The sequence below is a fragment of the Cololabis saira genome, chromosome 14, assembly GCF_033807715.1.
Source record: "Cololabis saira isolate AMF1-May2022 chromosome 14, fColSai1.1, whole genome shotgun sequence".
NCBI classification, from domain to species: Eukaryota; Metazoa; Chordata; class Actinopteri; order Beloniformes; family Belonidae; genus Cololabis; species Cololabis saira.
In genome coordinates, this window is record NC_084600.1 from 18530680 (window position 1) to 18558586 (window position 27907).

The 27907-nt window shown below is 42.0% G+C and overlaps 1 protein-coding gene across 2 annotated transcripts; it reads left to right on the forward strand.

Moving 5' to 3' along the window:
* Positions 1–5280: 5280 nt before the first annotated feature.
* LOC133459757 (protocadherin alpha-C2-like) lies at positions 5281–27804 on the forward strand. Of its 2 annotated transcripts, none has more exons than XM_061740031.1 (4): positions 5281–8083; positions 10485–10543; positions 15011–15099; positions 23797–27804. In XM_061740031.1, exons 1-4 carry the CDS (start codon positions 5543–5545, stop codon positions 24105–24107), a joined length of 3000 nt encoding a protein of 999 aa, XP_061596015.1. In that variant the 5' UTR covers positions 5281–5542; the 3' UTR covers positions 24108–27804. The 2 variants fall into 2 exon arrangements, with proteins under 2 accessions (XP_061596015.1, XP_061596016.1); XM_061740032.1 differs by having other exon boundaries at positions 15014–15099.
* The last annotated feature ends 103 nt before the right edge of the window (positions 27805–27907 follow it).

The window sequence follows — 27907 nt, forward strand, 5'->3', positions numbered from 1 at the left end:
GATGGCGTGCCGTAATGGACTAAAAGTGCAGTGAGATTTAGACTTCTTCTTGAGTGATGCCTGTGGCAGGTTATTTATGTGCATGGCTGCCCTTGCCATGGGGTCGCTGCTGCACTAGTTTCTGCCAGCCAGCCTGTGCTGGTTGTGTAAGGACACAGCATATATCTTAGAAGTCTTCTCTCTAACAAAACCTTTTCCATCTTAAACTTGCAGAAATATAAAGACAAAATAATGACAGCCTGATCAAGGTGTAGACTTTCAGATTCAGGAACTTTCACAAAAATATGGCGTTTGCCATTTAGGAATAAAGCTATCTTAATCAAAATACCCTAATTATCACGGGCTCAAAAGTATTGGGATGAATTTAGACAATTGTTTAAAACTATCATTTTTAATACTCGAGTAAAAATCCTTTGCTGTCAGCAGCTTAAGTCTGGAGCATGCAGGCATTGTCAATACACCTTGGAGATTTCTTTTTTTTTTTTTTACCATTCACTTTCAGTTGTTTCTTGTTTCTGGGCCTTTCTATTTTCAGTTTTGTCGGTTGACTTGGCCATTCAAGGATATTTCATCTTTTTGCTTTACAAAATCTTGGGATAATTTTATAGTATGTTTGGGCATTATCCATTTCCTCTGTGAAATATTGTTCTGAGTTTTTGTATTTTTTGTATTTTTTTGCGGTTTTGCAAATGTCTAAATTTGAAATGCTGAAAAACGTTTTGTCACATTTAGCAATGTTTAAAAAAAAGTGGTTTGAATTTTTGAAAATAATTTTGACCACATTGACAACAATATTTGTTAACTTACAAATAGTTAAATCTGAATATTAAAAGTTGCACCTAAATGTTATGTTAACTTGGATAGTATCTCTAAATGTTGAATCTAAATGTAATTCTAAATTTCAACTCAAAACTTTAAAAATAAATATAAATATTAAATGCAAACTTTTCGGGTGAAACTATAGCTATTATGCAAATTCGTACGAAGGGTAACAGGAAGTACCAAAATAAAAGCTCCTGTCATCCTGTACAGGGTCTGTTCATACACATTAAAGGCAAAAGGCAGGGATATATCCCAGACAGATCACCATGCCCATCATATAGATAAACAACCATAGTCACCCTCCAGCCTGTAGGCAATTTAGAACATCAATCAACCTAACCTACATGTTTATTAGACAGTCGGAGGAAGCCAGAGTAGCCAGAAAAAAACCCACTGAAAACATATTAACTCCACACAGAAAGAGTCCTACCAGCATCAGGAGTGGAAACATTGTGCTGTGAGGCAACAGAGCTTACAACTAAGCCACCATGCTTCCCTTTTCTTTTTTTATACGGATATAAACATTTTCATATAAGCTACATATTTAGTTTCAACCAAAAAAAAGGGATTAATAAGTTAGTTATATTTCCATTTATCATTTGGATATAGCATTTACATGTAGAGGTTACATTTAGATGTATATTTAACAATTAGATTTAGATTCATGTTGTGAAAAGATTTTCTTCACCGAGGAAATAATTCTGCAATCATTCACTTTAGTTGTCTTCTCTGGTCTTTCAGAACTTTTGAACCTATCAAGCTCACCAGTGCTTTCTTTCTGTATAAAAATGTACCAAACTGCTGATTTGGACACACCTAAGATTTGTGCAATCTTTCAAGTATAATATGGTTCTTGCAGCCTAATAAAAGAGCCCTGCACTTGCAATGAGATATCTTTGAACTTCAGGCCTTTTATTTGTTTAATTTTCTTTAAACTATGTTTGAATGAACTGCATCCGACCAACTACTTTTTTTCAGTCAATTGTCCAAATTCTTTTGAGTCTTTGAAAATGGAGTTACTTCTTCAACATTTATTTAATTCCTTAATGGTAAAGATTTTTGTGAAACCTCTTAAATTAAAGTTGAAAACTTACACTTGACTGCTTTATTTCAAATCCCTTACAGCGGTCTATGAAGACAAAATCCTAAGAACAAACACTCTAAACTCTAACTAACTAAATTAACTCCAAACACTTCTGGACCTGACTGTATACCCGTCCCATATTACATGCTCCAACACTTCAGTGGTAGTTTGTGTCACATTTCATGTGCGGATGAAGGAGCAGACACAGACCTGCTCGGTGACTCAGTTCCGTCCCGCTGCTGAATCGCTTCAGACCAGCAGAAATGTGTGTTTGGATAAGGAAAGTGAACAAGAGAAGATTATCACAGCGTATGGCAATCCGCAGACCTTTCATTATGTTGGCATATAAATAAGCACACTTTTGTGTGGGGACACTGCACTGGATTTAGAATGCACATTCATCAAGTTGCTGTTGCTATGGAAACACATGTCTTATGCAACGAATACAGAATGCTTCATATATAACCACGTAGTGAACAGTTTCCTGCATATGTGAATGAAAACATCGATACATTAAATTCCTTAACTTGTAATCCTTCTTCTGCATGTCTGCTGCACTGTGGTTGCGTGTGTTTGGGTTACATTTAAGCTCACATAATTAGACTATAGGTGCATATAACCATGGGTCTGGACTAAAGCTTGATCATTTAAACCAAAGTGTGTTAAATCCAATTACAAATTTGCATTCGTGACTCATTTCACACATATTTATTCTCTTTTTTCTGATTCATAATGTACATATCATGTCTTGTGTACAAAATATATACACAACTGTGCACAGCTTATTCAAAAGAGGCATTGTGCTTTCCCCCATTAGATGCATTCAACCAACCATCTATTCCCCTTAAGGCTATCCGGACAGACTTGCCCTACCAGATGTTTTGTACCGACTTTACTTGTTTTGGTCAGAATATCATCTTTGTAGGAGAAAGACACAAATATTTAATTAAATAATTGTAATAGCCTTTTTATGTTCAATAAAAAGAGCCTGTGGAGCATTATAACAACATATAACAACACAAGTCAATACATTAAAGCATAAACAGTAAGCTCCTGTTGCGATATTCTGGACTTGTATTTGACTATTAATGTAATACATTTGAAAAAACGTGAACTGTGTAAAGCTAGAAAATAACAGAGTAATAAAAGAAAATTGGAAAATGATGATGGTCAGGGTGGTCACTGTCATTTTAAAGCCAAGTGCACACATTCATCATCTTTATACACTACACTGTCCATCATATTTAGGTTGTTAAATCATTATGGTCTTACATTCACAGATCCAAACTCCTTCATTATGCCATGTGGGTTTTGTAATAACATTTATTTCACTTGATGTCTTCCCTGAGTTTTTAGGACATGTATGTCAGGTGAGATGGTATGTTCAAGCTAGAATAGCATATCTTGTAAAAATCCAGAATACAGCAGCTCTGTATGATCTAAAGATATTTAAACTGAAACAGATATATGAAAGAACATGTTTTGTTACATAAAGATACAGCATAAGCCAGAGACATGGTCTGAGAGAGCAGAAAAACTATAACCTTAAATCAGCAGTAGCCAATGGCAGGTGTCTAAAGGTCTTCTTTTCAGCGTTTATTACCTGCTCCTAATCAAAGGTGATGCCCCCTAAATGTATTAACTTATTTTATGTGGGACTAAATCTCTGGAATCTGGTTACACAATTCAAAGACCAACGTTTTTAGACTAATATTGGAGTATCATCTAATCTGTACTATTGCACTTGTTGAGCTGCACCCCTCAGAAATATCAGCCCACTTTAGCGTGGGCAGGTAGATAAGAAGGCTGCAACATCCCAGCAAAGGGGAGACTCTGTTAACGTGTGACCCCCTTGCAGACTCTCAGAAGATGTGGGTCACTCACGCCTTTTTGTGTCATGTTTCTTTTTGCATTTCATTTGAAGTAATAATAGCTGAATGCAAGAGCTCTTCGAGGAATAATAAAGGAGGGCAAGTAACCACTTGATCATATGTAGATTGGGACAGCTGCGCTTCTACTTTTATTAATTTGTCTGACATCATCGACCTCTTTGCGATAGTATCCCTGTTTATACTCTAATACCATATCATGTTTCTCCGCAGGACAGAGCGCATGAGAGGGAATTAGGTTCCTGCTCGGGCTTTATGGGGTCCACCACGGCTATAGTCACAAATGGTGATATGACCTGACAGTCTGAGGTCCGCCGCTGACAGTCATCCGTGTGGAGGGAAGGTTGCGATTGTCAGGGCGATGCTGTCTCCCCCCCAGCCCCCCCAGCCCCCCACCCTAATGCTCGCCATGCGCCACGCTGCGACGCAGAATAGCTACCGGCAGAATGAACCATCCCCGTCTGCGACTGGAGCGCAGACAAAGGACGACAAACATAAGCCAGTCCCCAAACATGTGTCTGTGTCTGTCACAGCGTTTTATTTTCTTTTCCACGCCACGATGTCTCATATTTGGGGGGAAAGAGACTCGATGCGAGATTCCTATATCTTCGAGAGCAACAGTGGCCAAACAAACCGGTGATCATTATCAATAATGTGATTCAGCCCGCGGGCTTAATTGTGTCGCATCTCCAGGTTAATAAATCCATCATTAATCTGCTGCACAGCAGATCTTAATTACGTGCGGGATGTAATTGGTGTCGCTGGGCGCACATGCGTGGGGTATGTGAGGGCGTTTGCCGCGGTCCCCTCCTCCTGTTTGCCATCCATTCTCTTTTTATGTATTATTTATTTATTTATTTTATTTGCTTAGGTGTTAGTCGACTGATCCAGCTCTCAGACCCAACACCGACATCGCAATGGAGGGATGAGGAATGGGTGTGGAGGGAGGGGGGAGCTGCGCCACAGCGGCGAGGAGAGAGCTGGAGACAGCGCGCGCCAGGGAGGGATGCGCTCCATCCAGCATCAAACCCGCAACTTACACTAACCAGACATCCGGTCATACATTCAAAATAAATCTAATCTCGTCACATGAAGTGGCCGGACTTCTCTTCTTTTTTTTTAATAAAGCTGCTAATTTATGTAATTTGAGTTACTGGATGACAATATAGCCTACATTCAAATTTTGAAATATTTATAGAGTAGAAATAAGATTTTACTCACATATTTTTACAACATATCATATATATGCTTTAATACTTTACAAAATGTTGAACATCTTGAAATGTTCTGTCATTTTGGACTAAATAAGCACACGCACATCATACAACAGCAGAGAGACCTCAGTGCGTTTCTCTCGTACCGTCTAAGAAATACAGCTGAAAGAAATTTGCCATGACTTGTCTTTATTTTGAAGTAAAAGCTTTGCTGTTCCGGTTTGGTACTAGTTGATTCGGGCTACCTGACCATCTCACAGCTCCAGCGACTGGGAAACACACCCGTCAGCAGCGGCGCGCATTGGAGAGACAAAAAAGGAAAAAAGAAAAAAAAAGCGCACGACGGACAAAGGGAATATGGGTGCGCTGGAGAGGATCTATCTCAGCCGGGCAACGCAATGGATGAGCTGCTTCTGTTTCATTCACAGGGAGATCAATTAGCCCACCTTAATGAGGTGCTGGGATGCAAGATACTGCCAGCTAAAAAGGCGGAAGGCTGCGTTTAATCCGTCTGCGGATCCTGTGAGCTCGCAATGGCTGTGACGGGGGTATGCAACTGGATAGGGAGTCATGTGCCTTTTTATTTCCTGCTGTTTTCCTTATTTTGTGGCCTTTCGTTTGGACAGTTGCGATACTCTATAACAGAAGAACAAGAAAATGGGGCACTGGTCGGCGATCTGGCGAGCGATCTGGAGCTGGACATCCGTAAGCTCTCCACCCGAAAAATCAAGGTAACCTCCAACAGCGGTAAGCGCTACGTGATTGTCAACCCCAAAAATGGGAAATTACTTGTCAATGAACGGATCGACAGAGAGGCACTGTGTGATCTATCCAGCACCTGTCACATTAATCTGGAGGTGATGGTGGAAAACCCCACCGAGGTGCACCATGTTGAGGTGGAGATTGTGGATGCCAACGACAATGCGCCGCAGTTCCCCAAAGACGAGTACCAATTGGAGATCACAGAATCCGCTCTGCCGGGCTCTCGTTACCCCATCGAGCACGCGCAGGATCCAGACATCGGATCCAATTCAATTCGCATGTATCAGCTGAGCACAAACGACCATTTCGCGCTGGTGTCCAACAAACCGGCTCTCAACACAAAGCACATTGAGCTGGTGCTTAAAAAGCCCCTCGATCGCGAGCAGACGGCCTACCACCAGTTAATTCTAAGTGCCGTGGATGGTGGCACGCCAGAAAAAACAGGGACGGCCCAAATCAACGTGCGGGTCTTGGACTCAAATGACAACGTTCCCGTGTTTGACAACTCCGTGTATAAGGTGAAACTGTTGGAAAACTCACCCAAAAACACCCTGGTGATTAAGCTGAACGCAAGTGACTTAGACGAGGGCACAAATGGAGAAGTTTATTACTCTTTCAGCAGCTACACTCCGGAGAGAGTCAGACAGATGTTCAGCATGGACACCAACACAGGAGAAATAAGAGTGAGGAACAATGTTGATTATGAAGAGACCAACTCCTACGAGATGTACATCCAGGCCATGGATAAGGGACCCGGGGCCGTGGCTGCACACTGTAAGGTGGTGGTAGAGGTGGTGGATGTGAATGACAATATCCCTCAGATAGTGCTGTCATCCCTGTCCAGCCCTGTGAGGGAGGACGCCCGTGCAGACACAGTAGTAGCCCTCATTAGTGTTACGGATAAAGACTCCGGAGCAAACAAGCAGGTGAGCTTAGAGATCCCAGCAGGCCTTCCTTTCAAGATCAAATCTTTCAGAAACTACTACACTCTGGTTACCTCAGCCTTCCTGGACCGTGAGACCACTGATGCCTACAATGTCACTCTGAGTGCCACAGATGGAGGAGTTCCTCCCCTGTCTTCGCAGAAGACCTTCCAGGTGGACGTGGCCGATGTTAATGACAACCCGCCACGCTTTGAACAGACGTCATATACGGTCTATGTGGGTGAGAACAACGCCCCCGGAGCCCCTTTGTGTACGGTGAAGGCTCAAGATGCAGATATCAAAGAGAACGCACGCATCACCTACACAGTGCTCAATGACAACAACCACGGCATTCCTGTCACCTCGTATGTGTCGGTGAAGGCCGATACAGGGGAGGCCTATGCCTTGCGAGCCTTCGACTATGAGTCACTGAGAGAGTTTCATTTCCAGGTCAAAGCCCAGGATGGGGGCATTCCTCCTCTCAGCAGAGTGGCCACAGTCTACATCTACATCATGGATCAGAATGATCACGCCCCACTCATAGTTAGCCCTCCCGGCAACGGGACGCGCTCCTTGGAGACGGTACAAAAGAACGCTGATCCTGGTGCCTTGGTGACCAAGGTGGTGGCATATGACGCAGACGCTGGTCCAAATGCTTGGCTGGTCTATGTCATCGACACTGCCACAGACCTGGACTTGTTCAAAGTTCACGAACACACTGGTGAGATCAGGACCACTCGCAGGATCCTGGAAGACAACTCCACATCCTTCTCTCTAACTGTGCTTGTGAAAGACCATGGCAAGCCTGCTCTCTCCTCCACCGCCACCATCAACGTGGCCGTCATGGAAGTACCACCCAAAGCCGCACCTGACCCCAAGAGGACGTCGCGACCTCACAGCGCCTTGCTTTTCTCCAACGTCACCCTCTACTTGATCGTGGCCCTAAGCGCCACGACGTTTGTTTTCCTGGTCACTGTGGTGGTGCTGGCCATCGTCCGCTGTCACGCCTACTGCACCCAGCCTGGGTCCTGCTCGCCGTGCTGCGTGTCCCAGAAACCCCCTCCAGATGGTGGGAGCAGCAGCGTGAGTGCTGGTGGGGGAGGCCCCGGCGGAGCCCCGGGACAGCCCAACAACAACGTGGTGCTTCGGAGAGACCTCAAAGTCGAGCCTCATTACATTGAAGTGCGGGGAAATGGCTCCCTAACAAAGACATACTGTTACAAGACCTGCCTGACCGCCACTTCCGGCAGCGACACGTTCATGTTTTACAACACGGGACGGCCCATCAGCGGCACCTGGGGTAGCGGGGCCGACCGCTTCTTCACCAGTGGGAGCGGATTTGTACGAAGACTGAGTATGCCTGATGCCTCGCTGCAAATCTGCCCAGAGGTGTGTCATTCATTTTTGATGTTTACCTTTCTCCACATAATCACAAGGTCATGCATCACCATGTTTAGATATTAATTATTTTGAACTGACTATTTCATACACATGCCAAATATGATTGGATCGAGTTCATGCTGCATTATTGCCATAGGATTTTCAATATTATTCTTTTTTCTGAAGAAACTTGACATTCATATATGTCAAGTTTGATATTTTCCTGCAGGGAATGGATACTGTGCAGCCTCCATTCCCTTTGTTCAGTTCCCACTTCTAATGTGCAGTCACGTAGTCCTGCCAAGCTCAGCACTCATGCTGCATTAGAGTCATTACTGATGCTTTTCATGGGACCAGTGTTATAACTGCTGATCCAGACATTTGTGATTCACTAGTAGGTTGTCATCCCATCTACAACATCTCCCATTTCATGTATTGTCTCAATGGGAACTCAATCTTAGTTGCGTGTGAAGCTGTGTGTGTAGTTGGGGGAGTGAAATGAAGCAGTCACATTGATGCGATTGGCCTTGATCAAAGCTCCCACAATATTAGTTGATGTTGCAACTGATACAAGATCTGAGACTGATGATTTGTGCACATTTTCTTTTCTGTGTGCTCTCAAAGGCTGCATTAAATCTTCAGTGATATAATTCCTTTACCATGTATGGTTTCCTGGAGACTGAAACAACCAAACCTTCACCTGCTATGTTTACGGTGCATCCAGTTTCACATCTTTAAAAAAACTATTCTGCATTGCTGTGATCCCTGTAAAGCATTTTGCCACTCTGCAAAGCAGGCAGTCATCCCATGTGCTCCTTCTTAATCTGGAATGTGTTACATCTGCTAGTCTTATGAAGTCTGAGTTGAAGTCTAAAAATAAATAAAAAAAAGTTGCTCAATATTTTATGATTTTACGTCCAAGAGACTCAGGAGCTTCACTTCTTTGTCTGGAAATACATCATCTTAATTGTGAGAAGTAATTGTCAGTAGTACATTAGTTATATGCATTTATTGAAATTAAAAAAAAAAAGCTTCTACCCAGACAAGTGATGCAGTGTAGACTCTTAAATTAGATTAACCTCCAGCCTCAACCTTGCAGATTAGATTTACTCAGAGGCTGGGTTTACCAGCAGAAAACTCTCTCCTCTGAATTGAACCGAGGAACGTGATGTGCCATCTGTATCTGGGACACTTGCAGCTGCCTAAGCAGGTCTGTGTGTCTTAATATTCTGTTGTTCTGCTGTTGCATGTCTCTTTTTTTTTTTTTTAGGTCTATGACGGCAACCCACATGGTGCTGGAAGATTTTAGCATAAGCTGTAGTGCTACATTTGGCAATCATTTCATGCTGTGCATGAGTACCTACTCATGAGGAAAATAATTATGAAAGACTCAGGCACATTTAATGCCCATGAAAGTGTAGCTCATTAAAAGTATGACTTTACCCTCATTGAGATGATGGAAGCATGATCATCAGTGAATTTTGGCATCATTAAAGACAAATGAATGGGAGTCCTGGCAGCTCTGACTTTGTCAATAGCTCAGACCTTGTAACAACTATAACTCAGCAAAACTAATGAAGGGTTATTTAAAATACATTAAAACCGCCTTTTTGTAGTTTCACCATTGGTAATCTATTTTCAGCCATTCGTAATGGCGAAAGAGATTTATACGTTTTATCTGAGATGTGCAGTCTTGAGAAATCAATTCTTTTTAAAAGCAAGGAAGGTGAGGAAAGAGGAAAACAGCCCAGTTATTATGAAATGTTGTGAACATGTGGTCGTCTTCCACTATGTTACACACGGACCGCATTTGTATTTCAGCAGCGATGCCGGCTGCATGTCCGAAACATAGCATGTGGTTGGCCTGATGATAATAGCTGTTGCTTATTGGATTTTAAAGGCAGCGATTTGTGAGAGGTCTGTGGGGAATTGCAGTCACTCAGCCCAAGTTCACCGGGAGCACACAGATTGACTCCAGTTACACACACCCCACACACGTCGGCCTGCATAAACACAGAAGCACTCAGGGACGGGGCATAACTCTCTCAGCTCTCAGCTTTTTACAGGCACCTAGTGGGAGACCATCCATAATCTGTCAATATGGCTCTCAGTGACTGGCCTTTTTAAAAAATTTGTGTGGTTATCAATACGTACAGTGTGTGTGAGTGTGTGTTTCTGCAGTGTGGGACACAACTGCAGTGTTCCTATCAAGTCCTGAACTGGAATGTGCATCATGATTAATTGATGAGACCATGGCCTAGCCTGGCTCTGCACAGTATGAGATCAAACTAAACTCACCCTACCTCCTCCCCTCTTTCCCTCTCGCTGTCTCTTCATCTTTCTCTTCTCTTTTTTCCCTCCTCTTCTCTCTCTCTATCTCTCTCTCTCTCTCTTCCTCTTGCTCGATCAGCCGAAAGCCCCGAATGCTGACTGGAGATATTCTGCATCTTTGAGGGCCGGGATGCAGAGGTAAGCATTTTTCATCTTTTAACTCTTTTGCAACTTTTGATCGTCTGAAAAAACACAAACATGTTTTTATCCTGCACACCCTGTCTACATACAGACTTCAGTGTTACATAATTGCTGCACTGTAAGGAAATAAAGTCATTTTTGTTATCAGAATATTTTAAGACCAAATAAATCAATAGACCAGAAGCAAAGTGGCTTAATTTCATAAATTAAAACATACAAGACTGAAACATGACCCCAACATAGTTATTGGCCTTGATGACTTTTAAATAGTTCCTTGAACAAATTCAAATATGGTTTTAATTGTTCCTGTGATCTTATAACATGTTAATTGCCTACCATTAATTAAACAGTTCCTGGTGACTTCCCTGCATAAAAAGGGGGTGATTCCAGTTTTTCTCTCACGGCAAAGAAGGCAGGAGGTGCCTGAGAGCCAAATGGCATAATTTAATTGGTTTTTAATGTAATCAAGTTGCTTCACAGTCGTAAAACTCGAAAGATGCTTCCCCATTGAGGCACCAAGTACAGCTTTTATGAGGGAAATGTGAAATTTGAAAACGCCAGGTCGCCGAGGACCGAGTTGGATCAAGTGTAACGAAATGGATGAAGATCATCGGGGACACCGCTGATGAATCTTGCAATAATAATGCTTAGAAAAAACGTTCACAGTGTCTTTTTGGGATAATGATCCCAAACGAAACCAAAGTAGAACTTTTTAGAGATGCACGAGAGCACAACTTTATTAATAGGCGGCAAAATAGACGGTTTTTAGTTTTTAGTAAAAAACATTTTGTGGATTTTTGATCAACAAATCACATTCCATCCAAATATTCAGATCATTTTAAAATCATTTTGTCTCATTACTTTGTGAATATTTATGAAAAAGTTGAAATTTCATACCCGTACAGCAGCTCCTGTGAATGTTACGTATTTTTAAAGCTTCTTTCTCACTGGATAAAAAACTGCCGCCAACACCCACTGGCTTACGACTGCAATCAGACCCGGGGAATCAGCAGTAATTATGGTATCTATCAGCTCCATCTCTGATCGGCAGTGATGGAAACATGACACCATAAATGATGAATTCATTCTACCAGACTGCATGGAGCTGGCAGCCCGCTGTCAGTCCCGCTGCGGGAGACTGGCTCCCGCCGTCCTCGCAGAAGTGACAAGAGGTTTTCGTCTTTCCCCAGAAAATGTTCGCATGGAACTTATAGGGAACCATGACTTTTAGGACTTTTAGTGATATTAGTGCTGCTTCTTCATGTCATGATATGTTGCAGAATTATTTGTAGAAGAAACATGAATGAATAATGCCAGAGAGCTGAGGGAAACCTCTGGAAATGACAACAAAGTCTATATTTGTCGTGGGTGTACCTGCATGCAATTTCTGTGTCAAAAGGGTGAAAAGAACATTTTTCTTGGTACATTAATTGCAGCAACACATGTACCATAAAGGTATTACCATAAATAAAGGGGTTTAAAAAAAGAAAACAAAATAAAACCAGAGCTCGAAGGCTCCCATTTTCAGAAATGACCACTGGCAGTTTTCCAGCGTTTGTGTGAACCTCAGCTCCATCCTTGTCTTTTGGGAGAAGGCTTGAGCAGCTCCATCAGTGGCTGCAGTATTCCTCTTTCTCTGCAGTGTAACACTATATAGGTCATCTACATTCCAAGCGTCGCCTCCCTCTCCCACAGTCTTTCAGCAGGAAGCTTGAAGGACAAATGAGCTGACGATGACCTTTCGGAGATTATGAAATGCACACATGCATCATTGTCGGCGACTGCTTTGCATGCACATGTGAGGGCATCTCTCAGGGGACGGTTTGGACTTGCTTGAACTCTCTCTCTCTATCGCTGAGCCCTCGGATGCCCTTTTTACACCACCAAATCCAAATTTGAGATACATTCAAATGCATACTGGTGTCAAGTAAAGTTGCTTTCGTCAAAAAAAATTATGACTAAATATCGTCATCAAGAGAACTTTATCACCTCAGGAACACGAGACCAGACGCAACGAAAATGCAGGTCATGTGACGATAACGATAATTAAATATATAATGCAATATCGTAGACGAATAAAAACAAGACTAAAATGTAGATTACAAAATAAAAACTATGCTAAAATGTTTCTTCATTTTCGTTGACCAAAACGAGATGAGACGAAATGTTCTAACAAAGATCCTTAACATCCATGTTTTCAGTAGTTTCCTCTGGTTTAGTTCTGCTGGGTGACGTCACGTCCTCAATCCCAGTCGCGGCAGCGGGGAATCAGATCCAGAAGATGCAGCTGCAGAGTTAGAGGCTGATGCCGTTAACGCAGAGCTCTAGGTTCACGTCCATTAAAGAGAAAGTTCCATAGGGAAAGGGGCCGATGGCCGGCCACGCGGGGATCTTCTCTGGGGCTGGGAGAAGAAGAAGAGACCATCTTTGGATACACTTTCCTACATAGACAGGGAAAAGAAAACCAAATTTGTCGTTGAAAAAGAAAAAAGATGAAAATATCTATAATATGTTGTAAACTCAAATTAGAGTCTTCTGTATCTGGAATGAATGTATTCTTGAATCTATAAGGTAACAATGATATAATAATAAGATAACCTTTGTTTGAATTGTAAAATGGGTTTGGCTAAATACAATCTTTGACTAAAACAAGACTAAAATGACGTGACTAAAACTAAAAAAACTAAAACGATAGCTTGACCCAAAGACTAGACTAAAACTAAAATTGAAACAGGCTGACAAAAACAACACTAGTATCAAGTGTCACTCTAAAACAGGGCTGAATTAAACTTACGAGCATTTAGGCCTCAGTGATTTCGGTATGTTTGCGTTCAAGTGTTCCCACCTACCTCACCAGCTTCTCTGAAATGAAGAGGACCCTGTGCGACAGAAAAAACAACCCTTGCAATTCCCAAACCTACATCTGTCACTTTTTCAAACGACCACTCCATGGAGAAGCTCCATTAAGACACGAGATGACGACAGCTGGACCATCAGGAACTAATGAGTTTTGCCTCCACATTCCCACGCTTTGTACTACATTTTCATAATTTCATGCTAACATTGCTTACCGCTGGGTCGTGCACTCATCTGCTCCGTCTAAGTTTGACTTAATTGGATATTAGTGTTAATTTCTATGGCGCGCAGGGGTGCAGGGGATCATGATGTCCACTCTGTCATTAAGTCACTCTAACACGACATGGATTAACGTAAGCCATCGCCACAATTTACTGCGGCATCCTTTAAGTGACGGACAGTGCTTGTAACGTACGCGGACAGAGAGAGATCGCGCGCATTAACCCCTCACCCCAGCACAGGCGGAACTGAACGCATCGCTCTACAAACAGCCCGAAACACCCACAGTCCCAACCCAAAATCCTGCTGCAGTCAGTCAGTGTGAATGCTCTAAGCCTATCTGTGTCATATTCTCATAAGCAGCACTCCAAATGTATCCACACAGGCATTTTTTTTTTCATTACAAATCAACATAATGTGTAGCTTGAGCCAGGATTTAGTGTGCTGCACTGCAGAGGCCCCGTGCAGGTCTTCACTTGCAGTAAGCTCTAAACTCGCTGCAAATGTATAGAATTGCTTTTTTTCCTTTTCTGTTCATTTCATATAAAGTATGAGTTTATTAGAGTTTGAACTATTGTATTTTTGATGCCATCCCTCATGTTTGATGGGGATGTTAATTAGCAGATAAAACGGCAAAGGGAAGTTTTTGCAGAAGATATGAAATTATGTTATAATTATGTGATTACACTGTAATAACATTTTGACATTGTCATTGCTGTGTGGACTCTCAGCAATATGAGTGAAGTACAAGATAGTTTGGATAATTGGTCCCCACTGGATTAGCGCCTCCTGAAAACCCCTTTACAATGTATTATATTAAAATGTGGAGGTTCAGTTTCTTGCCCAAAAAGTCGTACCATTCACTGACTTTCACTGGTTCCCCATGGCTGCAGGAAGTCTTTACAGAGTGCCTCCAGGGTCTATATTCATCTGCCATCTCAGTTTTTATCATTATCTTTGTTTAAGGAGTGTGGTCTGGTTCAGCAGTCCCTCTGCCCGAGCTGTTTAAAGTTTTATTTGTGGCTCCACAATAGTGGGCCGAGCTACCAAATCTCTCTCCCTTCAAAAATCTCTCGAAAACTCATCTCTTCCAAGAAACACCAAACGGTTCAAAATAGTGTGACTTTACTAAGTAAAAACCATTTTTCTTAGTTTTCTGATCCGATACAAACTGGTCGTACCAAAATAAAACTCAACAACTGTTGCTTTCAGAGCCTGGAAAAAGACTAATTACATTTTTTTTACAGTATGATTTATTTTTGCTGCAATGGATTGAAATGTCATGACGTTAAAAAAAAAATGCATCTGGGAAATGAAACCTATTGTGTCAAATGTTTGAATAAATATTTGAAAGTGCCTCACTGATTTAGCTGAATGTGTTCTTTCCAGCAGTTCCGTCCACATGGAGGAGGCCTCGGTGATGCAGGGAGCTCAGGGGATGCTGGTGCAGAACTGGCCCACTGTATCCAGCGCTGCAGGTGAGCAGTGAACGGCGGGGTTCATGTACCGAGTGTGTGTCAGCTCCTCGGGGGAAATGCTGAGAAAAAAAAAACACAACCGCTGAATAAAAAGACAATTGATTTTTACAATTAGTTTCAGAAGTAAAGTGTGATTGATTTTGTCCTTTGTTTTTGTTTGAATGCATCAGAGGCTCAACACATGTGGTGAAGACAGAATGGCACGTTTTATGAAGTTTGAGCCATTGAAGGTTAATGATAAGTCAAAAAAACACAGCTGTATATAATAATCTATGAAAACACATTGACCTGGATTAACATCATCACTATATGGCACTTGCCATGTGGGATGTAAATTATACAGCTCTGTACATAACAATATGAATAAAACATTCATTATTTGAATGAGGTGGAGCTTCCACAGGTGACAGGATGTTGCTGCTGGGTCACGGAGCAGCTCAAACAAACAAGAGGACAATTAAATGATTATGTTTTATTTCAACAACACAACTCAGTTCAATTCAATTTTATTCATATAGCATCTATTAAATTGCAAGTTGTCTCTAGGCGTTTTCCAGAGACCCAGAACGTGACCCCCGAGCAACTATTACATTAACAATGGCAGGTAAAGAAACCTTGAGAACCTGGATCCAAACGTGTCTGGTTTTCCCTGCACGACGAAACACAGAAGTATGCTGACGTTGATACAGGTTTTTTTTGTCTTCATCTCATGTTTTTAGTCTCAGAAAATGTCTAATCCTTCCCTTGCATTTTTACAACCCCATTATCTCTGTTTTTATCACAAATCTGTGTTTTTCTCACTTTTTCTGATATAAGAATATTATAAATGTATGACTTTTGATGTATTTTAAATAACTTCTGTGCAAGACTATTAGTGCTCTGAATATGAATTATGCAGACATTTTCTTTCTGAATTGCATGTTCAATTTGAATAATTACTGTATCTTTCGCTCTATAAGGCGCACTTAAAATCCGTACATTTTCTCAAAAGTCGGCAATGCGCCCTATAATCTGGGGCACTTCATGTATGAATTCTTGTTGTGGATTACTGACCTCGAACCAATTTACTGTGGTACACTAAAAAATCTGTAAAAATGTTTTAGTGCGACGAAGTAAGGTAAGCGACGAAGCCGCTCCGCTTGATTAATTGTCGGACCATTCCCAGCTGACGCGGGGATGTTTGATTAAAGTCGGTCCTTGGTTGGATACGGGTTGCAATGTCAGACAACGTTAGATAACTAATTATGTTGTGCTGGCAAGCAACCATCATCCAATATCTGGTCCATGTTACCTCGCCGTAATTAGACGTCAAGCCAACGTTGGGTTTTTAGCATAAACCCAATTTTCAAATCTATATCATAATCCAATTTTGATCAAATGTTGGAATACAATGATTGTCCAACCACTATCGGCAGAAACAATGAACCAATCAGAGAACAGGACGTAGTATTACGCTTACCTCCTCCACTGTTTATTTGTGGATTTGTGGAAGACAAATGATTTAAAATGTAATTGTGTATTTTTCTGTATTTGTTACAACTGAACGATATTCTGAGTTATTGTGAAAGAGTTGAATAAAATTCGACCTACCAGACTGTTTTGTTTCGCTTTATATATATTTTATCATGCGCCTTATAACGCGGTGCGTCTTATGTAAGACAATAGAGCCGTTCTTGATATTGCACCATATAATGCGCCTTATGGTCCGCAAAATACAGTACTGCATTCAGATGGTTACATTCATACACTGGTACAGTTTTCTTTTAAACCTAAAGTCCTGGATTACATTTTGAAATAAATGAATGAATGAATCTAAATCTTTCAACTAGAGCAGGCCCTCGATTTCACATTCAGGCTTTATTTAGCCGCGTATGTTACGTGCATAATTGTAAAATGATAGTTACAAGGATTTCATTAAAACTTCAGGACGTCTGAGAGAGCGGGGTACATGTGTCTCACTGAGTTCATCCAACCCTTGTTCGACTGAACAAACACCAAGCCAGGAGGAGAGTTGCAACTAATCCATGAAGAATGAAAATATGTGTCACTTACATTTCACCAAGCGTGAAACACTTCATGACGGAGACATATGAGTAGGCCAGACACCTAATACGCTAAACAAATGCATGCAAGTACTAGTAATACACTTATCAGGCACTTCAAATGCATAGTATATACGTTATATTTAAAGAGTTAATTTTCCTTTGACTATGCTGGGATTTCATTTGAACAAACTTCTTTAAATATACAGTAGCCTTTGAAAGAAACAACTGTTTTTTTTACAGTTTTTAATGGTATGCTTTAATATGGCTGTGGGGGCCCTGCATTCAGGTGACAACGAGGCAAACTGGCAACAAAGCCTCAAACTAAAGTATCAGCATCACTGTGTTAAGAGAAACTGCATTTACAGAATTTCGTTCGTCAAACATCATTCGGAAGCAAAAACACGGCATAAAAAAAGGGATTTTAGGCAGTTTTTCCCTCATAATGGACTTTTTTGAGATCACCGCAGCCATGCTTTTTCTAATAATCTCACCAACTGCAATGACAAAAGTGATATTAAAGAGAAGTATAAACAGGCTATGGCTGAAAGCGATACTAATATAAACCTTTATAATAATCTTTATGGATCATATATATATAAAATGACAATCATAATGCAGAATTGCTATTTGTCTTGAAAATATTGGTCTGGTCTAATGAAAATGAGATAACACACACACACAGACGATCATAAATGACTGAATTAAAGGTATTTCTGATCAGACAGAGGCAGCAAACTGAACAGACGGAGCAGCAGTATTAAAATAGCCCCTTTTTAACCAGTTCTCAGCCACGCTAGCTGCCCAGAATAAACCTCCACGGTAATGTATCCACCCCTGCTTTCAGTTCAGCCTGATAACTGACGTATCCCAGCTTCATCTCTTTTTTGGTTTTGTGCAACAGTCCTCAGCTAGTTATCACATATTAAGCCATCAACAAGTGACTGAATAGCCAGATTTTCCAAATATTCATTGTTTTCTTTAATAAATGTTGTGGGGCTACAGGTGACTGGTGAGGCACAGATTTGTAGCTCTAACCACAAAATGCTGCAACGTCCATCCATCCATTCACATTGGTTTAACTGCCATGTGAGCAAATCTTACAGCAAAGACTTCCTAGGGAAGTAAATTTACTCATCTTTGGTTTTACTTTGGTTTCGCTCAGGGATTCACCAGATTTATTATTTAAATGTCTGCATGGCCTTGAATTGCAGTGTAGTGTTGAAGCACAGCTGAGATGAGATCCCAGAGGCCCCGGGCCTCTGTGCAGAGTCGCAGTTGAGCAACTGTATTCCCCCTTAAAAGCAGCCGGCAGCAAAATAACACACACAGACTGAGGAAAGGCTCCTGTTTTGAATAAGACTCTTCCTGAGTGGGTGGCAGCAGTGAAAATATGTCGCAACTCAACATATGCGTAAAACGAGCTAGTGTCCAAAATGAACGGTATTGCATCATTCACAGAGTCACTGGCTCAGAGCTGGCTCATGACTCATGTTTGGGAGTGTTTCAGTAGGAAGAAGATGACAGGAATGACTGGAAGACGGTGTTTGCAACGTTGTAACTTGTCTCTTCATACATCCCACTCTCCATTTATTGATTTTCTGTCTGGCTGCAGAACCTGCAATGTAGACTTCAGGGTGATGGGTAGCAACAACGGCAGTGACAGAATATGTCCCCCTGTATCATACTAAACATAAACTGTGAGGGACATCAGGAGCATTTATTTAAGAAAATACCAGCTTCTAATATCAATTTTCAATTCAAAAATCAGTCTTTCTGGCCTTGAAAGACTCAAATATTGTCTTTAAATAAAGTGCACAGCATGCAGGGGGGTTGCAGCACACGGTTTGTAAGGAGTGGCACAGTGCTACAGCGACGACATACAATAGATTGCAGCTTGTTCTGCTTAACAACACATGATGAGTTTTTATGGTGACACATTTTCCTGCATGCTTTGGATTGTTTTCATGTTGAGGTTGCTCGACATGTGGTACGTCTAAGTGCAGCACCCTCAAAACTGCATTTATGTAAGTGACCCGTGGCGCAGATGAGGAGACATTTGTCTAATGCCGGAGGGGGGAGACAGGCTATTATCAGTAATGGGAGAGTGCCACGAAAAAAAAAAAAAAAAAAAAGAGATCCAGTAACATTAAAAGCACTTTTCAGAGAGAACGAGTGAAGGAGACGTGCACAGGGATGGAGGGAGAAAAAAAAGTGAGGTGTGGGGGGATGGAGGGAGAGAAAGGTTAAGAGGATTGTCAGGTTCCTGCAGTAGTGTTGTTGCTAGGGAACGCCATGTGACTCGTTGCATGGCAACACTGTCTAACTGAGAGATTGCTGCAGCAGCCGCACCCACCATCAGCAGGGAGTAGGCGAAGGCAGTTTCCATAGCAACCGGTCATATCTGTGAATGGAATTTTTAGAGACAGGAGCATGGAAGAGAATAGGAAAGGGAATTCAGCAAGAGCAGGTATTAGGAATGAAAGAGGCACAGAGAGGAATAAATGTGGGGAAGTAGGGGTTGTGCAGCTGTTCCTCCTAGAGACGACATGCAACAATCTGATTGTATTTACACAAACACGACATCCCTGCCAGATTAATGCCGGGGCTACAGCTAAAGCTCCTGAGAGATTCATTTGAGATGGAACTGTATCAAGACAGAAAATAGCATAGCCTATTTCAAATGTAGGACATCAGGTTACGAGAAATGAGGCTTCAAACATCCCCATGTCCTCATCAGGTGCCGTGGCAGCATCCTCACAAGGAGCAATACTGACCTGCTTACCAGCAGTTACACAATAATCTATTTCAGACACTTATTTGATGGGAGATAAAGGCGTATCTAAGGAAATTTCAGAGGCATCCTAGTGGAAATAGCAGCAGCGAGACTTACTCGTTCGCAATCACTCTTTCATGCAAACTCATGAGTGTCAGTATTTTAATTGACAATGTTTGGGGTCTGAATTTTTTCGCTGCGGTGGATTCAGCAAAGGACAATACTCACTTGAGTAAAACAACAATAGACTGACATTTGAGCTCAGCTGGTCGTGAATATGCATATGAGCTGCTCTAATACGCCACACCGACTGTTACTGCCACTGTTTACTATTTTCTTTGCTGCGGTGATTATAGTCCACCTGGCAGCATCACTAACCCACCAGTCCTGTGCATTCACTTTGAAGTGAATTGGAGCTGAACAATTTTTTATAGCGTCCAAAATGATCCAATACTTGAATGAAGAGGCCAAACTGTAACTTAATATGGATTTACTCACAGCCTGTAGGAGACCCAATAACAGGAGTTATGTAAGATAGTGTGAGACTTCCAGAATTAGCTTGCTTTCAGTAGTAGCTTTCATATATGATTCAACTTTTCTTTTAATACATGAACATTTTGATTCAGAATTGGTGCTCCTCAGAAGGTTAAATAAAATCAAACTAGACAGAAATATTATAATCCTACATTAGAAATTGTAAAATGTGACAATAGGACCATTAACCAGAGTTGACTAACGCGTGCACTGGAGACCCTTTTAACATCAGTTTTCATAGCGATGGATCGGATCTACCGCCGCGTCAGGATACCTGTCATGATTGGTCTGTTCCTGCAAAACGCTCATGTTCTCTATCTGCTCGATGTAGAAAAACAAACAAACAAAAACAAACTACACTATTTCATTAGAGAAGCCTTCTACTCCATTTTTAGTTACCATGGTGACCGTGGTGATGAACTGAGAGCGAGTTGAAAGTACTGATGAGAAACAAAGTTTTTGATTTAGGTGTTGGAAATGGGCCTCATTCACGATGACAAAAGGGTCCTTTTTGGATATTTTCTCGTCTTTCAGAAGCTTGGTTCAAACTCACTGTTCAGTCGTCTCATGCACATTCTTCCTTGTCATATTTTATGCGTTTTCCTCCACCCATTGACTGGCTTTTTAATTAAATGTAATCATACTTGTCCTCGTTGACACGACAAGCGATTTCTCTTACCGAATCATTGGTGCCATTTGAACAAGACGTTAAAACACGAGCGGCGTAATACCCTCATTAGATCCAGACAGACAGACCATCCCCACAAATATCTTAATCCTTGAACACGTCATTACGGTATCACATCAGTAACTCCGCTAATGGTGAGATAAAGTAGCACGGGAATCTGACTAATCATTAAACAAGCTTGATTCCACTCAGTTGCTCATGTATTTATTTATATGGTGAATAAAAAACTTTACAGAATGATAAAAAAAAAAAAAAAATACAAAAAATGCGGCCATATTTTTATTTTTTTTTGGTCTATAATTCAATATTTTACGTATTCTGCCATCATTTAATGGCTCATAGCGCTACGTGTCACTACACGAGGCAGCAGTTGACTTTTCCTGGCAACAAGAAACGCCAGATCGTTTTTCAAGATTTTTCTGAGCTAATAGAATGAGTGTGCAGTGAGTGGCGGTTCATTAACGAGTCATATCTTCATCTGTGGTGTGCTCAGCTCTTCATCAGCGCGGCCGAGCAGGGCGACAGTGCAGAGCCGTGTATTGACTGGTTCAAATGTATCTGCTCTTATTCTAGTCTGGAAACACGGTCTCTTGCCCGATGGTGTCGGCGGGGGGGAATCCAGTGAGACAATATGCTAGTTAACCCCCCCCCCAAAAAAAATAAATAAAAAGATTTGTCCCGTGGGATGGGCATTCAAACCATCTCTGTACTCCAGCAATGTCATAAATAGCCCACAAAGGAAAATCAAACAGATTCTTTTGGCGATGGCCTGTGTTTGATCTAAATAAAATCCAGACTGAAAGTAGGTCAGTGCAGAGGGAACTGGTGTGGGCCTGAGAGCACCGTGTCTGCAGATCCCGCCCACTCCTATCCTTCTTGCTGCTTCGCTCAGACGCTCACTCGCACTCTCACTCCCTCTTTATCCCATCTGACACCCTCTTTCCTCTCCATCCCAAAATATTTGACCTTTTGACCCCAATAGATATATTCTATCTTCATTATTTATAATGATGATTGTATATATTTTTATTATGTGCCCTATTCTGACTTGCCAGCTGCTTTTCCTTTCTCTCTCACATCCGTGTTTTTGCACCAGAAGTTGAATCCCCGTCTCTGGCCTTCTGTGTGAGGAGGATTATGCTGTTGCCATCATCCAAATACAAAAACTAATCACAGTGCCAAGTTACACATCCCCGTGGTTTTAAGGTTATTGCCTCCAGCGTTCCCTTTAAGTGATCTTGGCTGAATTGTAGCTCTGAAAATATCCGCTCCCCGTGGCTTTAGCGCTACTATCAGGCGACTGACCAAATGATCATTTCTAATAAAAGAAATAGGGGTGGAAAAAGTAAGCGTTGTTTAATTAACCTAATGAGGCTGTGGTGAGCTCGGCTGCCTCTGCTGCTCGACAACAGTCAAGTTCTCACCAGCTGCGATTAACGTTCCCGTGAGATCAGATATTTGGGGTTTTATTGTTGCATGTGTTGAGCCGTTAACTGTTCATCAGTGTTCGGCTCAACAAACGTGTCCTTCACGACGGGGTGAGAGCGATTCATGCATCCAATTACATTGTTTGTGGGGGGTGTTTCAGATTTCAGGGGGGAGGAGGGCAGCGTCTCCAACTTCTGTTCATGCGTGACATGGCGCCATAAAGTGATACGTAGAGGTTGCAAGACATGACCAAGAAGGGTGCCCATGGTTACTTTGGGTTAGGGTTGCCAACCGTCCCTTGAAAAACAGAATCGTCCCATATTTATAAACTAAAGTCTGCGTCCCGTATTAATGTGAGAGTCAAAAAATAATTGTAAAATGCCAATGGAAAATGGCATTGAGCTGTTGAGTTTTTTTTTTTCTGTTTTACTACATCTGTAGCTACAGTCATGGCCGTTGAGGCACAAATATGTTTACAAGCTTTTTACAGACTTTCTGTTTCCACTTTTGTTATTGCACAAAAAATGTGCACTATTAAAGAATGGAGTTTCTGCTTTCTTTCTATTGTTTTATATTAATTTATACAATTTTAAGTTAAGCAGGACAGGTTTCTGTTTAAGAAAGATACTTATTTTATTCAGTTAATTTTGTTACTTTGTATTAAAGTGAATTGCTGGATAATAATTTGTTTTCCATGTGTTCATGGCATTCAAAAATATAATTCAATTCAGGTCTGAATCAAATAGTTGAAAAATCGTTTCACTCACAAAAAAAGGGGCTAAAAAAATTCAACACGCCAGGAAGGGTGAAGCCAATCGGGTTGGCTGGCCCTGCCGATGAGGGGTCCCTTATTTATTTTTCAGGGAATTCGGTGGGTTTTTTACCTGATAAAAAGGACTGAGAGCGAGACCATTGTGACATTGTCCCTCTAAAATAAAATGAGTCAGTATCAACACCAGCGTTTCAGCTGTCAGTATCAATCTCTGTCCACATTACCACCATAAACCATTTCTGCAAATGTAGGCAATTGCAGCATTATTAATCATTTTATTTAATGCAGATTTAGGCTGCATGACAGCAGATACCAAGAACAACAGCTTTGTTTTTTTTTTAAATCACATTTTCTTGGCTGTATTAGAGTTTAAGCTGGTTGCTACATGGTTTGCATTGTAACCGTATCCAGATTATCCACCGAGCATCAGCTAATTGTTTTCCTCCTGCTTCTGTAGATGGAGAAGGTGGAGGAGAGCTATCTCCCCCAGTGGGTGCCGGAGTCAACAGCAACAGCTGGCACTTCAGATACGGCGCCCAACAAGGATACTGCCCCCCTCAGCAGCTGAAACCCGGGGAGATCCCTCCTGAGGCCTTCATCATCCCCGGATCCCCGGCCATCATCTCCATTCGCCACGACGGGGGGCCTGTGGACGACAAAGGCGACTTCATTAGCTTCGGCAAGAAGGAGGACGCCAAGAAGAAGAAGAAGAAGAAGAAGGACAAGAAGGACAAGAAGGAGAAAGGAAAGGATGATGGCGACGACTAGAAGAGAAGGGGTGACTTGAAAGCAAAGCTACCGACAAACTACCATCCGACTTCAGAGCCAGAAAAATAAGCCAAATGCGTATTGTACAACAATGGCAGCCCCCCCATGCACCACATTTGCATAGACATTGTACAGTGGCCAACCCCTCATCCACACAGGCCTGGCTCCCACATCATGCGAACTACAAATGTTCTTTATGTCAAGGCTGGACCAAATTAACACAGAAATGAGTTTATTTGCTTAGATTAGCCTTTCTGTGATTTCACCATCCAATCCACTGAACCTCTGCCCCGCCACGTTTGTATAAGTGACAACAAAAAGCACCCCCAAAAAGGTGCAATATTTGTATCTGACCATTGTCAGCCACGGCTGCCATCTCTGGCACCCCTTTTTATTTATTTTTTCTTTGCCAAGTCAAAGTGAAGCGAAAGCCAAAACTATACCAACAAACCCACAAACATGCAACGGAGGCTTTCGTCTTAAACAGGGCGTGTCGGACTCCAGAAAGTTGAGTCTTTTGTAAAATAAAAAAATGCCGAAAAAAAAGGAAAAGGAGGAAAAAACAGTGAGAAAAGGAAATGCAATGACATATACAATAAGATTAGCACCTTTAAGAGAGTGAGCTGGCTGAGAGACTCTGGACCACACTCCAACAAAGAGCTCCGTCTCAGTGTAAAATAGCACATGGCAGAAGCTGAGAATCTGCACTGGGTTGCACCAACTACGCGCACGTTTGTTCCCAGGTTAGTTCACAAAGTAGCGGCTTAACAGCTGCTAGCTTATTTGTAAGTCCCAAGTTACTGAAACTGACTGAACAGTGGACATAACGCTAAACGTTGAAGATGTCGAACGAGTAGCTCGTCAGCGGTGGCAACGCGCTGCTGACGGCTGCACAACGCGTGACTTCAACCGTGACTCGATACGCTCACGATTGGTTAAACAGAATCGTTATTCTTCTCTAACTTAGTAATACTAGTATTTGCATGTTTTGGTCCATTCTCTGCAAACTATTCACTCCGGACCGTGGTAAAATAAGACAACATGGCTCCTTCTTAAGTGCTGTAATAACCGAGATGAAGCTGGTATGCTGGAAACCCGTAAAAGTGAACAGAAAGTCTGGTTTAGGTGCTATTTGAGATATACTTTATTGGTGTAACAATGTAGCTATTCACTATAATCATCCAATTTAAACATGGAAACATTTCAGGTGAAGTTGTTCATTTTGATAAGCTAGTAATAAATCGGAGCCAGATCCTCCCTGGACGGATGGAAATGAGCTGTTGGAAAGTGTCAATCTGTAATCGGCATATGATATTACGTGTAGAAAATGGACAGAAACATGCAGAATTTGTGCCACGGCCCTTAAGGCTGCAAGACGGCATGAATTTGCTAAAGAAAAAACAAATGCTGCGTGCAAAAAAAAATAAGAAAACAAAAAAAGGAAATGAATCCTGCTTTACTGGTAGTGAGTGCAGTTCGTGACTTTGTATCATTTGCACCTGCTTTATTGCTTGCTTAACTATTTAGTTGTTGCATATGGTTGCGTTACAACAGATTATTGTGGTGGTATCGCTTGTAATTTAGCATTAATTGGGATTAGTGCTCACTTCGGATGTAACTAGGGAACCTATACGTGCAGCTGATGCAACCAGCCCCTCGACGGGGTCTTACTCCCGCCGTGCATCGGCACACTCAGCCCAACACACACACACATGACAAGAACACTTACTCTCTCTGCCTTTTAGTGGCCCAGAATAAAACCACACACATACACAGTCTCCTACATTCAGAACAAGACGAACGCACAAACTGAAAATGAAAATATGCACCCCGATCTGGAAACTCCAAAAGTGAAGGCCAGCGCCGTCCTCATCCTCAGTGCGGAAGTGTATTATATAGCCAGGACGCAGGGACGTTGCTTGTCGCTTCATTTCTGTTTCAAAGTTTCAAGCCTGCTCCCTCTACTTCTGTCGTTGAATGTTAAGTGGTTGTTCTTCAGGCCCGGCACCGCTGCCTCCACCGCTTCAGCGCTTGTAGGATCCGCTTTCCCCGCTATCCCGTTTCCTCCCTCCACTCCCATTTTGTCAAATCATCATGGTTGGATAACATCTTTAAAGTCGCTCCCCTCGAGTGAGCTGTGCAGTCGGGACGGAGGAACACTTACATGTATCCATATTTACACAGAAAACAGACAGACACCCAGATCCCCGCCAAACACTCATGTTCATCTTTAGTTAAGTTCAACCTCAGTTTGAACTGAGCTTAGGACGCTCTGCCGTCGTTTCTCTTCTGACTGCTCACTGTTGACAGCTCTGTCATCCCCCTCATGGGCTGCACGCTCGCCGTGGTGAGGACGACTGACAGGTTAGCAGAAACTCAGCTCATGCGTCGCTCGATGTGATGGGATCAGAGAGACTGGCCCCTTAAAGAAATCGCATTCATGTCAGCGGATCTTTTTGATCCATTCGGGGAGAAAAAAGAAACTACTGGGCGAGTCGGTCCTCGGCTGCGCCTGCTGCGGTTCTGGGATTGCAGGTCAGCAGCAGTGGAAGGAGGATGGTGGTTGCATTCAAAGAGGGGAGTAAACAGGGGTGAAACCGCCAATGGTGCGACGGTTAAGAGGTCTCAATCACACAATCACACCTTAAAGGGATCAAATCGTTGACGTATTTGCAGCAGTCTGACCCAAGGCCCAAAATGAGTGATCCAGATGTGAGCTTTAGTCATCCTGATGCTGTAAAGCTCAGAACTATTGCAAGTGGTTGAAACGTCTCCTCGGCGCTCCTTTCTTTTAGACCATCGCATCAACCAGTCACGGTTGGGGTGTGAAGGTGCTGCCATCAAGCTCAGTCCTCCCCGAACACCAATCCTCCCCCCTGCTCCTTCCTGCAGGTGTAAGTCTGTGCTGTCCGATTACCAAGTGGCTGTTTGCATGTTATGAGCAAAGGAAACAGATTCTATATAGATATTATATATACATAGATATGTTTTTGTTTTTTTGTTTTTTTTTTTCCCACTGGGAAACGCGTATTGGAATACATATACCTCTGATACTGATTCCCAAGAAAATGCACACACGTGAAAAAAGAACCACACTCATCCAAGAAGAAACACATGCCTACAGTACACAACTGATATCGGAAACAGTGAACTTGTGGGAAAATCCTAAAAGAACCACATTTTGTATCCTGTTGAAAATGACTTTAATCTTCTAGATATACATGATTCTATTGTGCTATGCTTTGAAATGCCTTTTTATTCCCCGTTTTCGCCCATACAGTATGGTTTTCACAGAGAAGAAACTCAGTCCTTAGACCCGTGTTGAGCTTTGAACTGATCGAACAAACACTATTGTGGAACTGACTCATTTATTCACTCTCCATATCTGTTTGTTACCCTGCAGAGGAAAAAAAAAGGAAAAAAGACACAAAAAAAACAAGATAAAAATCCAAGAAAAGTCCATTAAAAAAATGAAATCGGTGTATTCTCTTCTTGTGTATAGTGAATGTTGCTGGGTGCGGCGGCGGCGGCCGGCGAACACCGGTCGACTGCGGCCGTGCAGACCTGTTCATAACCTTTTTGTACACCTGCTTATCATTGTTAAGGTGATAATAGTGATTCTTATGATTTCATCAATCTGGTAATGTGTTTTGTTAACAAGTCACAAATAAAGTTTTCTTTTCTTAAATATCTTAAACTGCGTTTTGGCGTGAGTTCCTCTCCCAGGTTATCTTTGCCTCAGTAAAGTGTCTTCTTCATGACTGGCATGAAGTAAAACTCCCAAAAACATCTTGTTTCTG

Bases quoted from the DNA above. Each gene is read 5' to 3' on its own strand.
- LOC133459757 (XM_061740031.1), top strand. From the start codon at position 5,543: ATGGCTGTGACGGGGGTATGCAACTGGATAGGGAGTCATGTGCCTTTT. The intron at 8,084-10,484 runs GTGTGTCATTCA...TTGCTCGATCAG, and splicing joins CGCTGCAAATCTGCCCAGAG to CCGAAAGCCCCGAATGCTGA. The intron at 10,544-15,010 runs GTAAGCATTTTT...TGTTCTTTCCAG, and splicing joins TTGAGGGCCGGGATGCAGAG to CAGTTCCGTCCACATGGAGG.